General features: G+C 43.5%; 1 protein-coding gene across 2 annotated transcripts; it reads left to right on the forward strand.

Annotated features, from left to right (window-relative positions):
* Positions 1-4,284: 4,284 nt before the first annotated feature.
* LOC307062127 (serpin B8) lies at positions 4,285-14,165 on the forward strand (the record flags this gene model as incomplete). 2 transcript variants are annotated; one of them, XM_079717640.1, is made up of 6 exons in its annotated part: positions 4,285-4,462; positions 5,705-5,842; positions 7,847-7,964; positions 9,657-9,799; positions 11,692-11,844; positions 13,455-14,165. In XM_079717640.1, the coding sequence occupies 6 exons, from the start codon at positions 4,295-4,297 to the stop codon at positions 13,857-13,859; spliced, it is 1,125 nt and encodes a 374-aa protein (XP_079573766.1). In that variant the 3' UTR covers positions 13,860-14,165. The 2 variants fall into 2 exon arrangements, with proteins under 2 accessions (XP_079573766.1, XP_079573767.1); XM_079717641.1 differs by having other exon boundaries at positions 4,295-4,462; positions 13,544-13,712.
* Between the last annotated feature and the right edge of the window lie 3,674 nt (positions 14,166-17,839).

The raw sequence follows: 17,839 nt of genomic DNA on the forward strand, positions 1-17,839 counted from the left end.
GTCTCACGCATCAGTTCTCTCACAGGAGACACACCCACCCGCTGCCCTGGACCCCGCACAAACCGTGGCCTTCCTCTACGTTCTTTGTACCTGCCTATCCTGCAGCCACAGCCCTAACATTCACCTCCCTCTTTCACCATCTTCTGAAGCTCCTGCCCAGTCCTGTTTCCCTTCTCCTGAACTCCTAAAGAGAATTCATTCTGCTTTACTGTGGGCTTCCTTAGCACTTTGTCAGTTGTCTTGGTATGGAGTGCACAGCCAGCTTGAAACCATGCATTCACGCATGTGTATCTCCCCAAGGGTGGGAGCTCCCAGTCAGGAATTATGGCATTTTTTTTTCTTCAAAATCATATAAGGACAGTTGGACATAAATGCTCTTTGAACAGATTCACTTTGGGATGTGAGTATGGGATGGGGGAGTGGAGCGGGGAGATGACAGGCATTCAAGGCCCCCAGGAGAGAATGCTGCTGAGTACAGTCGGCCCTCCCCTCTATCACTGGTTCTGCACTTGCAAATTCAACCAAAAGCAGATGGAAAGTATTTGAAAAAAATTATAGAAAGTTCCAAAAAGCAAAACTTGAATTTGCACCCTCTGGCAACTATTTATGTAGCATTTACATTGTATTAGGGATTATAAGTAATCTAGAGCTGATTTAAAGTATACAAGAGGATGTGTGTAGGTTATGAGCAAATACTATACCATTTTGTATAAGGGACTTGAGCATCCTTGGATTTTGGTATCCACGGGGGTCCTGAAACCAAACCCCCATGGAAACCGAGGGACAACTACTTGGAAGCAGAAGGCTTGCTTTTGTGGCTGAATCTGTCAGTTTTTTTCTGAGACCTGAGGACAGTATTTAATTGTTCTGACCTTGTTTGTTCACCTGTAAAAGGAAAACGAGTTTAATGCCAATCCATTTTACTGGCTAGAAATAAAATCTTTTCACTGGTGCGAGCTGGGGCGCATCTGAGAGGTGCACTGGTGTGCGTGTGCGAGGGTGTGTCAGTGCTGGGGGCAAGATGCTGACGGGAAGTACTCTGCTGCTGCCCAGCACCTGGATGTTGAAAAGGAATGGAGGTGAGGAAATGAGATGAAGAAAGAGGCCATATGGAAGAAACCAGAAATAGACATTTACAATTAAGAGCAGTTACAATGTAAAGAGGAAATTGATGTGATATTCCAGTTCATTCCTTTGCCTTTCCAGGTTGGACAACTACACACACACACACACACACACACACACTCACACTCAGCCCAAGCTTATGTCTGCTTCACCCTGGTTCCTGTAAAACAAAGAATGTTGCCCGCCATCCAGTTCTACAAGGATCAAGTCATTAGCCATTGCAGTCGCTGACCTACAGTGCACGCTGAAAGGAATTCAGGATGAAAAACAGGATGAGGCACTCTGTGCTTTGGGAAAACAGCCTCCTTAGAGAGAGGTATCGCAGGAAAAATTTTAATGAACCCAGATTCTTGCATCTTCCCCTACGTCGGAAAGCACTAAAATCACTAACTGAGATATCTGGTCCTCGTGACTAGCAGTAACCCTTTACTGATACGTATGTCTGACTGCGTGCATTCCCTAAAATCACGCCTCTCCCCCTACCTCCTCGGAGCTCTCTGAGAGGCTGTCTCCCAGCCTACAGTCCTCAGTAAGACCCCCGAATAAAACTTAGCTCACAACTTAAGCGCACGTTGTGCATTTTTTATTTCAGTCCAGAGGTCAAAACTCTTACGCTCGTGTAAGATCAAATCCAAATTTATTCCTGTCTTTCGTCTCCAGTTTACCTAATTCTTTCCTTCTTTGAGTCTCTTTGGTGCCACCTTCTGGTAGGCGCAGCGCTATCAAGTTTGAGTATCCCTCCTGGCTCCTGGGTTTTTATTTTCCGAAACATCCTCAAGTGTAAGGTGAGGAAATGTGGGGTGAGAAGTGGCCTGGAGGCAGGCTGAGCCTTGCTCTGCGGTGGGACTTGCCCACTGCAGACACATCAGCCTTCTGACCCTTGCAGCCCTCGGGTTCAAGCCCTGCAGCTGACGGCTCTGGAGGGGCTTACTGAAGTGAGGGCAGTGAGGAACTTAACACTGTGTCCTCTATTAAATGACCTATTACGTATAGAGCACTGTTGTCGCACTGTGCCACTGTTGTATTTTCTTGGTTGACGTTTTAACACATTTTTTTTCAAACTTTAAAGAATGTGCACTGGTTTGGGCTGTTGTTTTATAATTAGAGTGTGAACTTCACACCGTTTCTTTTTTTTTTTTTCCCACAGCCCTTTTTTTTTCTTTTAAACCAGAGACATCTCCTCTTGAAAAAAAATATCTTAGAAGGAATCTTCAAAGGAACCATTCAACAGTGAAGAGGCTCTGGTTAAAACAGTTGTGTTCCCCACCCATTTTCCCCTCCTGCCCTTGAGGCCCAGAAGACCCACCCCCTCCAAGTCTAAATGAAATATACGTTCAAGACTGCCGCAGGAGGCCCTTCTAGTCCACTGGGGAACTGAAAGAAGGACCAGAGAATGGCCCATCTGTTTATAAAAATGAGCACATGCATGATGATGCTTATCTCTAGGTGGAGTTTTCAGTACTTTTCTTGTTCGCTAATTTTCCAAATTGGAACATATTTTTCTCGTGTAGCTTTACAATTTTTGAGTTAAAAATATACATACCAGTTGAAAAAAAGACAGCATAATAGAAAAAATAACTTATAGCGTCATGGGATTATGGGTGATGATTTGTCCTTTTATTTTCCAAAATGTCTTCAACTGTAACAGCAAAGAGATTCAGGGAAACCAAGATGAGTTGATGAACTTTAATAATTTACTGACTAGCAGCCCAGGTTTCTAGAAGGTTTAATAGAAATAAATGCAGCATTTATAAAATTTTTCTAAAATTATAAAAATTAATATGCTGCAAAAGCTTTTCACAACTTGCAGCAAGGTGCCTGATGCGATTTTTTTTTTTTTTAATTTTTTTTGCAGTACGTGGGCCTCTCACTGTGGTGGCCTCTCCCGTTGCGGAGCACAGGCTCCGGACGCGCAGGCTCAGCGGCCATGGCTCACGGGCCTAGCAGCTCCGCGGCATGTGGGATCTTCCCGGACCGGGGCACGAACCCGTGTCCCCCGCATCGGCAGGCGGACTCCCAACCACTGCGCCACCAGGGAAGCCCCCCTGCTGCGATTTTGCTCCCACCATCCCATGGAGGCTATCTTCCTTGACAATTACATTTTAAAGGGATGGCTTCTAGGGACTTGAGAAGGATTGTCTTGGGCTGTAAAATAGGAAGGAGGCTTTTCAAAATGTTTACCTCTCAAAGGAGCAGAGAAAGAACTTATGAAGACAAACTGCCTAAAGTAAGTGCTCTAAGGAAAGAGAGGTCAGGCACCAGAAGCAGGAAGAAGCTTGTCTAAAGTTTAGTCAAGCTGGGGGGAAAGTTAAGCCTGGATCCAAAATTAGTGCCTGATTTAAAGTGTGCATCTGATGACTTGAGATTTGGGCTTCACGTTCTACCTCCGTGCCCAGGGGCTCCCTTCACAGCTCCCAGCCCAGTTTCAACAACTCCGGTGGAAAATGGTGTATTGTTTTCGAGTCCTTCTGACTTAAAGTAAATTTTGTGTCTTCCCAGGAGCCCACATTTTAGGGCAGACCATCCCAGAAAAACCCTCCAAAATCTGTTGAAATCCATCCAGCTGTCTTCATGTGACATCGTGACAGAAATGTCATTTTTATTTATAGTATATTATAATTCATAGAACATTGCTTATAAATTATGCCAGAGACAGCACACTGAAGAACTATCAGTAATAGGGGGATTTATCTTACAGTTCTGGAGGTCCAAAGTCCGTAAGATGCTGGCAGAGCTACATTTTAAGTCTGGAGGCTCTAGGGCAGAGTCTGTTTCCTTGCCTTTTGCAGCTCGTAGAGGCTGCCTGCGTTCTGTGGCTCCACACCATCCTGCCCTTTGCTTCCATCCTCACTTCTCCTTCTCTGGCTCTGAGCCTCCTGCCTTCTCTTATAAGAAGCCTGTGATTACACTGAACCCACCTGGTGACTCCATCTCAAGATCCTTAATTCAATCACATCCGCCAAGTCTTTATTGCCCTGTAAGATAACATCATCACGGGTTTTGGAGATTCAACACGGATGTTTGGGGAGGCAGTTACTCTGCTGACCATACCCAGTGTCCACAGACTGGGGTGGAGGTGTGACTAGTGACTAGTGACTAGTGAGCAGTGGCTAGTGGAGGGCGTGGCTAATGTGTTTCTGTGTCGTGCTTTGGGTGCAGACCTTCACTGATGGATGATCTCTGTGAAGCAAATGGCACTTTTGCCGTCAACTTATTAAAACTGCTGGGTGAAAAGGACAACTTGCGAAACGTGTTCTTCTCTCCCCTGAGCCTCTCCTCTGCCCTGACCATGGTCTTAATGGGGGCCCAAGGAAACACTGAGGCGCAGATGTCCCAGGTATGCGTGCCCACCACAAAGGAAGACCAAGGGCGGGCTTCCTGTGTGCTTTCATGGAGCTGGTCTGGCCAGTGAGGCTGGGAGGTGGGAGAGGCACCGTGGTGATGGACAGAAAGCAGACATGGGTAGAAAGGTGAATCGTGTAAGACGGCATCTCCTGCTAGTTTTCATGGGAGAAATCAAGTCACTACGTTATTTTCTGCATCTTTGATAAGAAAGGTGAACTCTGTTCCACAAAAAGGCCAAGAATTTCACCTTTGTTCTATTTTAAACTTTTGCTCACATTGTATCTCAAATTGAAATGCAACTGTGTAAGTGAACCTTTTTGTTAAATCGGTTGTTTCCAGTGTACAATTATGCATAAGTGGAAGACGAATGCAACACAAATGAGGACTTACATCTTCTGCAGTTTTCTAGAGGGAATATATTATCTGATTGATCTGAAATGGGTTATACGTGCCCTTAGCTACCAATGAAGTAGTGGATATTACTTTAGGAAAGTAGACCTTCCCCTATTTATGTCTTAGTTTCTTGGACTGTCTGGTGAATGTATCCCAGAAAACTGTCATATACACATCATGTTCCCACTAATAGCGGGGTGCGCAGACACCCCCCAGAAGTGTGTCCACGGCCACAGTTGAATCCCTGGTGGCTCTTTCTTCCAGCTCCCTGGAGGAATGAAGCTTTGGACTGGGGTTTTTGGGAGATAAGGGAACAGCCTTGATTCTCACTCTGACCTGACATTTAAGTCACAGTCTGGTCTGGAGGACTTCTGTGGAATTGCTAATGAAACATTTCTGCTCATCTTGTCTTCTGTGGGTCATTCCCGCTACCTGTTTGTTCTGTTCTGTCTCCCTCCTGAGTTATCACGTGCTGTCTTCCTGGCATAGATCAATCTGCTAGAGCAGGGCTTTCCACCTGGGGGCGATTTTTCCTCCCTGGAACAGTTGACAAAGTCTGGACAGAGTTGGTGGTCATAACCAAGAGGTGCTACTGACATCTAGTGAGCAGAGGCCAGAAATGCAGCTAAATATCCCAGGATGTGCAGGATAGCCTCCCAACAAAGTATGTGGCCCCCAAAGTCTATATTGCCAGGTTGAGGAACCCCGTGCTAGACGGTTAAACAAAACTCATTTTAAAGTAGGATTCTCGGTGATTTTCAGTGTAGAAATTTGTTTGGAAGTAGCTCTTTGGGGGAGAAATGGCATGTCAAAAGTTGCTGTTCTTGTCTTCTCTTACCAGGCACTTTGTTTGAACAGAGGTGGAGAGATTCACCAAGGATTCCAGTCACTTCTCATGGAATTGAACAAATCTGGCCCTCAGTACTTGCTCAAAACTGCCAACAGACTCTTTGGGGAAAAGACATGTGATTTCCTGCCAGTAAGTAGCACTCGCACACTGATGCAAAAGAAATTGAAAATAAAACAGAAACTACAGAAGAGCAGAGATAAAGTGTAGCTCTGCTGCCTTAAAAATGTGCTTAGAATTATATTTTGTAATTGTAATTTGGAATTTTATGATTGCTTCTAAATTGTGTCCTTTGAAAAAGTATTGTCTCTGATACATCTTCCCAGATGTCCATTTCAATTTGTCCATCGTCCTGCACCCAGACCTGCCTCTCCCCCTTGATCCCCTTCTCAGTGACCACATCACCCTCGCCATCCCCTGGTCTCATCTCTAATCGTTGGGCTGTTTCTGTGGAGCTGGCCTCGCAAAGTCTCTTAAATTTGTCCCGTCTCCTGAATCACCACCGCCATTGCCTGGGTCCAGACTCTCACATCTTCTACACTATTATTTTAATTGTTTCCTCATGGATCTCTCCAAATTCAGCCTAGTCTTTTCACACTACTGACAGAATAATCTTTCTGACATTAAAATCTGTTCATAAAAAAGAAGGTTTTGAATCTGGGTAGTTCCTGTTTACTGCAACATATAATTCCAGAGTTCCCTAGTCCAGTAGAAGCCTGCCATTATTCAATAAGTGAAGTCCAAAAAATTATGCCACATAATATGCAGAGTGATGCTATCTTAAGATTAATGAAATGATCAGGGCAAGTCCAGCCATCTTATTGGCCAGCAGTTCCAAGGATTATTTTGTTAGACTCAGATATAATCGTGTTCTAGCTGCTGTTGGGCGCTACCCCGTGGAGGTTGCCTGCTCTGGGCTTAAATATTATTGGACATGATTCTGGATCCCTCAGCTAGTTAGGTTTTCTAGGATAAGCACTAGTGATTCCAGGAATCTCCTGGTGAATTGATATTCATTTTTGAATATCACACTGACCTTTGAATACTGTAATTGGGGAATACTGGGGACACAGGGAACCATTCTCCACTTTTCTTGGTTGCTTGGGTCCTTCTTCTCTCTACATCTTCTTTCTTCTGTAGAAGCTAAAATGTTTGAGAACAGGAGATGGGCGGAGGATGGGAGCCCATTGCCAGGCACATTATATCAGGAAACAAGTTTTCATGAGGTGAGTTATCCTTGGGTTTTAATGTATTGCATATAACAACCTTCTTGATTTGGTCCCAACTTATATACCATGGCTTATCCCTTGTCACTGTTTTCCCTAATACCTTACACACACACACACACACACACACACACACACACACACATACACACACACACACACACACACACAATGATTCCGCTCCTGGAGGACCTGTAACATTTGTTGATAATCTAGTTCTACTATGGAGCCTCCCAATCATTCCCTAAGGATGTTTCAGACACTGTGGTTGGTGCTGATGATACAAAAATGAGTAAAACAGGGTTAGACCACCTAGTAGGGGAGACAAAATCAAACAGAAAGTCAATATGGAGTTTAAGCGTTTGACAGGAACGTTCACGGGCTGTTTTGTGCATGGCTGCCACCGTCTATATTCTCAAAACATATTGTAGGGGCTTCCCTGGTGGCGCAGTGGTTGAGAGTCCGCCTGCCAATGCAGGGGACACGGGTTCGTGCCCCGGTCCGGGAAGATCCCACGTGTCGCGGAGCGGCTGGGCCCGTGAGCCATGGCCGCTGAGCCTGCGCGTCCGGAGCCTGTGTTCCGCAACGGGAGAGGCCGCAGCAGTGAGAGGCCCGTGTACCACACACACACAAAAAAGAAACGTATTGTAACTATCGTGTGTATATGTTTCTCCCTCAGCAGACCGTGAGCCACCTCAGGTCCAAGGTCATGTCTTCACCCTGGTGTCCAGTGCCAGGCACAAAGCCAGCAGTCTATACATTTTGATTAGTTGCATAAATGAGTCTTAAAGTACAGGGTGCCCTGTGCAAGCATTTGTGCTAGAAACACGTTAAGAAAGAAATGTTTTCACACTTTTAGGAAACTTTTGACAAGTAGAGTGTGGCCAAACTTGGTGTTTTGCCTTTGTAGGCCTTTAAGGAATCCTGCCAGAAGTTCTATCAGGCAGGCCTGGAGGAACTGTCCTTTTCTAAAGACACTGAAGAATGCAGGAAACACATAAATGACTGGGTGATGGAGAAGACTGAAGGTGAGAGATTTTCATTTCAGGAGATGTGTGTTATGAGGGTCACAGAGATGAGATTGCCTGGGATGTGACCTCCACGGGTGGCCACTGTGACCCTGTAACCAGTGGACTGTTTATGTGTGTTTGCTGGGCTTTCAGGCCATTGATGCAATTCTGATATTTTTCTTGGGCTTACGAAGTGGTGATTTCTGAATAATGCTTAAACCTAATGTTAGTCTCTCAGATGCCCTCCCCTCTGGAAGGTAATGGAACATCCCCGAAAAATGCTTCCTCTTTGGTGCCCCATTTAACTTCTACCTGGAGGACACTGCCGTGCTCTAAGGGCAGGAGGACATTCCATTTACATTATAGCTGAGGTGGGACAACGTTTCATGTCACCTCCTGGTGGTGATGTGAGCCGCTCTGGTTTCATCCACTGCCCTCTGAACTTGGCTGTGGCTACGTTTGCTTTTCTGAATTTGCTCCAGATTCTGGAAGTGCAGCTGATGTGGAGCATCCAGGGTGCCCTGTCCAGACACATTCTGTCTCACCAGAAACATTTCTGCCAGTTCTCAATTGAGTGCAGAGGAAAAGGACGTGCTTTTCAGAACTCTAAGTACTCAGCACGTAATTTAAAGACATCAGCAGGAGGGGAGGTTACGTCACTCGTTTGTTCATGTGCCCGCCTGGCACTCATTATTCCATCCGTTCCATCTTATGGCACATCCACCGCGCGTCAGGCAGCCACAATACCCACGATTACACAGGCAGCCAACGACCAGCGGAAGGGAAGAGCCTTTCACGTTGATATTTTCATACGTCACGTGTGCAGTGGTCTCTGGCTCTCCAGTTGATCTAGCAGCACTGAGTCAGCTAGGGAAGCCAGAAGCTTCTCCACACCTCACCCTCCCTCCACCACCCACTTCCCCCTCCACGGCTACTCACACCCTTCCTTCCACCAGGTTGACCACCCAAGTTTTCCCAGAATAGCAGAGCTGGAGGCGAGGCTGGGCATCACCTTGTCTCCGCTGTCATTGGACAACTCAATTTGGGCCTCTTTATTGCATCCCCCTAATTCTTTTGTCCCGTTCCCTCCCTCCAGGAAGCTGCCTTCTCCCATTTACAGATCTGTATCCCCATCCTTTGGAAGCCTCGTCTCACCTAAATGAGACTTGAAGGTGGGCACAGAGCAATGATTCTTAATCAGAATCAACCTCCAGGGGATATCCGGCCATAACTGAAGACATTTTCAGTTGTCATAGTTGGGGGAAATGATACTGCCTAAACATCCTAAACGCATAGGACCATCCCCAAAACAAAGAATTATGTGGCCTAAAATGCCAGTAGTGGCGTGACTGAGAAATTATGGTGACAAGGAATCGAGACTCTTGGGTTACTTTCTCAGCTCAACCACTTTGTCGCCTATGTGACCTTGGCAAAAAGTCAGGCAAATACTCTGAACCTGAATTTCTACATCTATAAATTGAGGGCAAAATGATCGTTGACCTGCCTGCTTCAAGATTGTTGTTTAAGGACAAACACTACGCTGTATGTGTGCACAGAATGAAACACCATCACCCTGATTCCCCAGGCAGCCAGAACAACAGGATCCAGCCTTTTCTCCACCAAGCCTTGGCTTTCAATGTCAAGAGAACTTTTGTAAAAGAATGTTTATTCTCCCCCCATAGCAATAACTTTCTCTCATACTCTTTACAGGAAAGATTTCAGAGATACTGGGGGCTGGGGCAATCGGTCCTCTGACTAAGCTGGTCCTCGTGAATGCAACCTATTTCAAAGGGAAGTGGAATGAGCAGTTTGACAGGAAGCACACAAGGGGAATGACCTTTAAAACCAACAAGGTAGGGACACAGTTTGCAGATATACAGCTACTTTCTAAAGCAATACTCTGGGAAAGGTTGTGAGTGAATGGAAAAAAATAATTTATTTCACACTGTCTTGATTCTTAATTTATTATTTCTGAAGGAATTTCATGCCCCCTATATATCTCTTATTGGAATGGGAAAGAGAAAAACTAAAATAATTGTTACATTGATCATTTTGTTTTTGGATCCTTGGTCACATCAGTCTTCTCTCTCTGGTCATGTTATTTGGATTGAAAGAAACTGTCTTCTAAGGCTTGGAATTATGTTTGTATTTTAGTATCACTGTTGTATTTAGACACTTTCTTGCAACAGTCAATGACAACTGTGACTATCTACTGCCTTAGAATTCATGGCTGTACAATTCCTAATACAAGAAAAAAAGTGTTAGCAAATGTTCAGGCCAGCTTTGTTTTTATTTATTCTTGGATCTTCTTAAAAAATAAAAATTATACATATTTAAGGTGTACAAGGTGAGGATTTGATATACATATACATAGTGAAATAATTACCACAGTCAAGCTAATTAAATTATCTTTCCCTCACATAGTTACCATATATTTTCTGTGATGACAGCACCTGAAATCTACCCTCTTAGCAGATTTCCAGTATTTGATACAGTATTATTAACTATAGCATCATGTTGTATATTTGATTTCTAGAATTACATGCCTAACTTTAAAACCACTTTTCTCCATTCACTTTTTTTTTTTCGTTACATGGGCCTCTCACTGTTGTGGCCTCTCCCGTTGTGGAGCACAGGCTCCGGACGCGCAGGCTCAGCGGCCATGGCTCACGGGCCCAGCCGCTCCGCGGCATGTGGGATCTTCCCGGACCGGGGCACGAAGCCGTGTCCCCCGCATCGGCAGGCAGACTCGCAACCACTGCGCCACCAGGGAAGCCCTCTCCATTCACTTTTGAATATGGTAACGGCCGGGGTCAGTAACTGTTAGCTTGGAATTTGACCTCCATCTGCTTGATAACAGCGTATTGCACAAAAATTTATAAATCTAGAATATATTTGATGCAAGCTTTAAAAATGGTGGACCCTAGACATCTTATCAAGGTTCCCCCTTCAAGAAAAGCAAGGCCATAAAGCCAACTATATAATTGAGCAAGTTTTCAGAATACAAGTATAACTCCTGGGACTTCCCTGGTGGCGCAGTGGTTAAGAAGCTGCCTGCCGATGCAGGGGACATGGGTTCGAGCCTTGGTCCGGGAAGATCCCACATGCCGCAGAGCAACTAAGCCCGTGTGCCACAACTACTGAGCCCGCGTGCCCAGAGCCCGTGCTCCGCAACAAGAGAAGCCACCGCAATGAGAAGCCTGCACACCACAACAAAGAGTAGTAGCTCCCGCTTGCCACAACCAGAGAAAGCCTGCGCGCAGCAGTGAAGACCCAACGCAGCCAAAAATAAATAAATAAATTTACTGGGAAAAAAAAAGCATAACTCCCTCTGGCCTATACACCTTTTCTAACCAGATCTTTCAGCCTGAAGACCTGAATACTAGTTAAATTTCCTCTTAACTTGGAGAAATAAGTTTTTAATTAAAAGGTCCCTGGGAGTGCTTCTCTACCCATCTTCTCAAAAGAGAAAAAAACCACAATTTCTTCTGAGAATAATATAGTTTTGCGTCTCTCTATATTCATGAATTTATTCTCTCCCGCCTCAAAATACTTGATCTGCTGGGGCAACAGAATGTTATACTCAACACTAATATGTAATAATGAAGACTTTACATCAATCAGCATAAGTGCACAGAAATAATAATTATATGTACCTAGGGATTCTGCGAATCAGACATATCTTTTTTTTAGTGCACTGTGCTCATTTTTCAGTAATTTGATTTTAATGTTGTATTCTTATTAGGAGAAGAAGACAGTGCAGATGATGTTTAAGCAAGCTAACTTTAAAATGGGGTATGTGGAGGAGGTGCACGCCCAGGTCCTAGAGCTGCCCTACGTGGAGGAGGTGCTGAGCATGCTCATTTTACTGCCTGATGACAACACGGATCTCGCTGTGGTAAGCCCTTGGCAATGAGTCTGAGGGTCCATGGATCCCGGCTGGGCTCATTTTTAAAAGTCCATCCACCAGATAGCATTTGAGGAATTTCCAGTTTAGGATTATTTTAAGGAGTGCTAAATGAACACCACTGCATGTCTTTTGGTGAACATGTGTATGCATTTCCTGTTGAGGGTACAACTAGGAGTGGAACTGCTGGTATTGACAAATGTTGATGAAGCTTAGAAGAGAGACTTCCAAAAATATAAGAACATTATTATTTATTTTGAAGGGAGGGGCTCGTTGAGAGCCCAATAATTACTGAACAAAAGGACAGTAAAAGGATAAGAATGGATCTGGGCAGTATTCCTCAAGCATGAATGTGCATATTAACCGAATGGGATCTTGTTAAAATGCAGACTTTGATTTGGGGGGAGTTATGGCCTGAGATTTTGCATTTCTAACAATATTCCAAGTGATGCAGACGCCACTGGTCATAGACCAACTTGAGGACCAAGCGCCTAAAGTACAGGTGAGGAATTTATCTTAGACAGGAGGATGACATCCTCCCGTGACAGAAAGTGGGGGTTCAGGATGGGGGAAAGTAACTTTGTAGGGTGGGAGGCACGAGAGTGAGAGTATGCTGGTGATCTGGCTCTCTGGGGTGTAGGGGAAGCATTATAATATTTAGTGATTCCTGTGGTGTAAATACCCCCCACCATGGCTGAATTTAGGCTCCCGAGGGTTTAACAATTGACTCTCACCGGAGATACAAGCCAGCTCCAGCCCACCACCTGCACACCAGCACACCACTGTGAGGCTAGGGCCTGCCTGATCTCCCTGGCTTCTCCATGGAATCAGGAAAGTCCTGGCATAAGTCAAGGATGAGCTCTGTCATGGCGACTTGAAAAGAAAATTAGGAGAGTCTAGGAATAGAGCTGACATCCAAGCCCAGCTGTCGCGGGAGTGGAGCACGCACCTGGACGCCAGGTGGTGAAGGGAAGTGGAGACGCAAGTGGAAGTCCCCTCTTCCTCCTTTATTTCTTCCCTGTGGATAAATAGAATGAGTTCTGGGTCTTGTAGGTTTTGAAACTCCAGGGCAGGCAGAGGGCAAGCAAAGATGCCAGAAGCAATCGTCCTGTGGAATTCCCCACTGCTGCTTTCCCCTCCCCAGAATCCACGCCTTCCTTCACGTTCATATGATCCCTGATTTCCCCATTTTTCATCCATCAGAGTTCTGAGCCATGCTTTGTCTCCCTTTTGTCGAACAAGTTCTCAAACTCATGGTAAAGTGTTTCGCGTGAATACAATCAATTGGTTATGAGAATTTTCTAAACCAAGAAAACGCTTGAAATGAATTTGGTACAGATAGTTAAAAATAAAACCCTATCTTTGTCTCAGGTGTTTTCTAACTGTTCTTCTCTTGTATCCATAAAACAAGGAAAATGCAAGAATTTGAGGGGAAATCCTGGTGTGTTTATAAGAGGAAATATCCCCTTAGATTGTCTTGGACCAGATCTCACCATCTAGCTGCAGGTCATGCGTGTGTGGAGGTGTTAATGAGTGGGGGGATGGGTGGGTACCAGGCTCTTGTCATCTAGCTTTTAAGATTTAACTCTTCATTATTTCAGGTGGAAAAGGCACTTACATATGAGAAGTTCAGAGCCTGGACAAATCCAGAAAAGCTGACTAAGGATAAAGTTCAAGTTTTTCTTCCCAGATTAAAGCTGGAGGAGAGTTACGACTTGGAGGCTTTTCTTCGAAGTTTAGGAATGACTGATGCTTTTGAGGAAGCCAAGGCCGACTTTTCTGGAATGTCAGCCAAGAAGAACGTGCCCATGTCCAAGGTCGTGCACAAGTGCTTTGTAGAGGTCAATGAGGAGGGCACGGAGGCAGCTGCGGCCACTGCTGTGGTCAGGAACTCCCAGTGCAGCAGAACTGAACCAAGATTTTGTGCAGACCACCCTTTCCTTTTCTTCATCAGACACCATGAAACCAACAGCATTTTGTTCTGCGGCAAGTTCTCTTCTCCATAAAGAGCTGCAGTCGTTGTACGTCACGCTGCCCACCCTGCCTTACTTCAAATTCCCTGTGACCAAATTGATGCGGTGGTTTTTTTTTGTTTGTTTGTTTGTTTTTGCGGTACACGGGCCTCTCACTGTTGTGACCTCTCCCGTTGCGGAGCACAGGCTCCGGACGCGCAGGCTCAGCGGCCACGGCTCACGGGCCCAGCCGCTCCGCGGCATGTGGGATCTTCCCGGACCGGGGCACAAACCCGTGTCCCCTGCATCGGCAGGCAGACTCTCAACCACTGCGCCACCAGGGAAGCCCTGATGCGGTGGTTTGAATGCCAAAATAAAGTGTAATTATGATAACAGGACCCCCTCACAGAGTTGTTGAGAGGATTTAATAGGTTGATAAAGAGATTAGAGCAATACCTGCTGTAGCAGTACACAATATCATGATTAGACAAGAGTCAATTGCATTTTTATGCATCTAAAAAGCAACAGTTAGAAAATATAATTAATTTTGCACTAAAAATATAATGTTCTTAGGAATGTTAATTAACAAAAGATAAGCAAGACTTCTGTTGAAAATTATAAAGTGCTATCAACAGTCATTAACGATGACCAAAATAAATGGACATATTTCATATCACGAATAGACCTTGAGTTAAAAAATGGTCAGTTCTCCCCCACTTGTCCTATTGATGTCATGTAATTCTAGTCCAAATTCTAGCAATGCTTCTATGGAACTTGACAAGTTTATTTAAAAATTTATATGAATAAGCAAAAGGCCAAAATTTATAACACATTTCTAAAGAAAAAGATCAAGTTGCAGACCTCTGCTCTACTAGATATTGAAGTTTGTCATAAAGCCCTGGTAATACAGTGTGGTGTTTACACAGGGATAGACAAACAGATTAATAGTACAGAAGAGCCCAGAAGCATACTTACTCATATATGAAATGTGAAATAGAAAAGAACTGGTATTAGAGGTCAATAGGAAAATGACAGCCCAATAGAGTGTGCTGGGAAAAATTCCTTATTTAAAAGAAAACAATTATTGAGATAGTAAATACTTAATGAGAAATGAAAATTTTATATGCTTTACAAGAAAATATAGCAGAATATTGTATGACTTTAGGGAAAGGAAGGATTTTTTTGTGTGTGTGGCTATGCTGCAAGGCTCGCGGGATCTTAGTTCCCTGACCAGGGATTGAACCCACACCCTTGTCAGTGAAAGCACGGATTCCTAACCACTGGACCACCAGGGAATTCCCAAAGAAGGATTTCTTAATCAATATATAAAAAGCATAACAGTTAAGGCAAACAATGGACAAAATCAACTACATTAAAATACAGGTACTTTAAGCTTAAAATACACCATACAAATTATAAAAATATAAGCATAAACCAGGAGATGATAGTTTAACAAATTTAACCACTAAAGGATAAATCCTTTAGTGGTTAAATGTTGCCATGAAAGAATCTGTAAGAAAATGGCAAACAATCCAGTAGAAAAATTGACATGAAATGGATACTTCACAAAAGAGGAAACAGAAAAGGTCAGTAAACACATGACAAGATGCTCAATATCATTCATAAAAGAAAGCAAATGAAAATAGAAATTAGAGGTTAGAGGGGGATGTGACCATGGAGGGAGAGCACAGAGAGATTCAATGTTGCTGGCTTTTGAGGATGGAGGAAAGGGGCCCAGTCAAGGGATGTGGATGGAGAAGCTGGAAAGGACACGGAAATGGATTCTGCCACGGAGCCCTGAGAGAGGGATGCAGCCCTGTGCAGGCAGCTTGGTTTTAGCCCAGAGACTTGCGTTAGACTTCTGACTAGCAGAGCTTTGAGATGGTGAATCTGTGGTGTCTTAGGTCACTAAGTTTATAACAGTTTGTTACAACATCACCAGGAAATGAATACAGCATTCAACACTGATTATTGCCATTGGCAAATGACAGAAACACATGTCTGTCTAACTTAGAAAAAAGCAATTTATTATCCAGTATCAAGTTAGGAAAAGTGCTTGAGGAATAACTAGAACTATGGACCCAAGTGCCTTAGGCTCTTTCTTCATCTCTGGTTTTATTGTTTCTCAGTGTGTCAGCTTCCTTCTTTCCCCAGAGCACTTAAAGCAGAGCTCCACCCCTCAACCCCAAAACCATAGTCTTAGGTTGGCCAAATTTTGTTCCATAGCTGTCCATCCTAGAACAAACAACAAGGGCAAAGCAGCTAGGAAACAGAGAGGTGAACTAGGGACAGTTACTATAATACGTTGCTTGGAAGACTGATCACGTGTCTGTGTTCCACCAAACCTGTTTTGGCCTTAACTGAGCAGCGATACCTCTTAATTCATGGCCTCCTCCTGCCAGTTAGAGGCTAACACAACTAGAGAAAACAATTAATTTAAAATAACATTGATCAGGTTATTTAAAAGCATTTGGATCAACAGAACTATCACAAGCCAAGCTCATCCACTGTGTTGGTTTTTACTGCTGACACTTACCACCATCCCAGTGGCTTGAGTAAAGCATCTTCGTCTCGCAATTCTGTAGGTCAGTGGCTTACCCCGTCTTACAGTGTCAAAGTCAGGGTGTCGGCAGGGCTGCCTCCTTTGGGGGTTTTGAGGGAGAATCCATTTCCAGAGACATTCAGGTTACTGGCAGCACTGAGCTCCACCTGGTGGTAGGAATGAGGTCCCTGTTTTCTTGTTGCCTGTCAGCTGGGGGCCTTTTTTGGTGGCTTTCTTCCAGTTTCAAAGTCAGCAATGGCGGTTCAGTCCATCTTATGCTTTTGTAGGGAAGGGAAACTTTACTTCTAGCCATTACCTTAGGTTTTCAGCTGAGGCTCTTTAACAAAAAGATTAACAAGGGAAAAACAGTTTATTAATGCATGTATCTGTATACACTATTACCAGATATTCCACTCCTAGTTAGAAACCCTAGAGAAACTGTATGTTCAAGAGACATGTAAAGTAATGCTCATAGCAATACTATTTCATCACAGCAAGAAAAAATGCTAAAAGAAACCCTAGGAAAAAATGCTGAATTATTAAAATGAATAAATTATGTTGTATTCATACAAAGGAAGCAGGGTTATCACCTTACTCAGCTCTGGGGCACCATTCACACTGTCAGCACCTTTCATACAGAACACAATGTACAAAGTTGTACAAATTTGTACAGAACACCATATATTAGGGAAAATGAATTAATCACAGCTATCAGCATAAAACAATGCAGAGTAAAAATAACAAGTGTCAATTGCATTTGCACAAAGTTAAATAATAAGCAAACTGGTCATTATGTTGTTTAGAGCTACATCTATGTAGTAAAGCTATAGAGAAAAAGCAAAGGAATTGCTAACACAAAATACAGGAGAGTACGAAATCCAGGGCAGGGAAAGAATGTAATCAGATCAACAGGAGGCTTCAAAGTTATTCCTGATACTCTGTTTCTTAAGTTGGATAGTGGATATTAGATGCTTATTCAACTTACTATTAATCTTCAAATATACATATATGTATATCCATTGTGTTGTATCAGTGATACATTTCACAATAAAAAAAATTTAACAAAAGAATGGAGAAATCATAGTATAATGTGATGCAATGAGGACTACAACCAGCTAAGAGAAATAAGACTAAATATTGTAAATTTAGTAATGGAACTAAAAGTAACTTCCTTATTAAAAGATAAAAATCTTTTAGATTGAAAATGAAAAATGGTGTTTGGTCAAATGTGGTTTTCAATTAGCATACCTCAAACAAAGTGACATCAAATGAGCAAAGATATATCAGGGAAATTTAAATAAAGGGACAGCAGGAGTCAAACTATTACTAGCAGAAAAGGTGGACTTTAAGGAAGTGAATTAAAATGGAGAAATGCTGTCTTTTGATATAGAAAGGGTATGATTCATAATGAAGATAAAATTTAAATTTCAACATGGCTCTTTCAATACTGGACAGATGAACATAGAAAAAATAATAAAAATCTGATAAAAAA

This window comes from Hyperoodon ampullatus (assembly GCF_949752795.1).
Source record: "Hyperoodon ampullatus genome assembly, chromosome: 13".
Lineage (NCBI taxonomy): Eukaryota > Metazoa > Chordata > Mammalia > Artiodactyla > Ziphiidae > Hyperoodon > Hyperoodon ampullatus.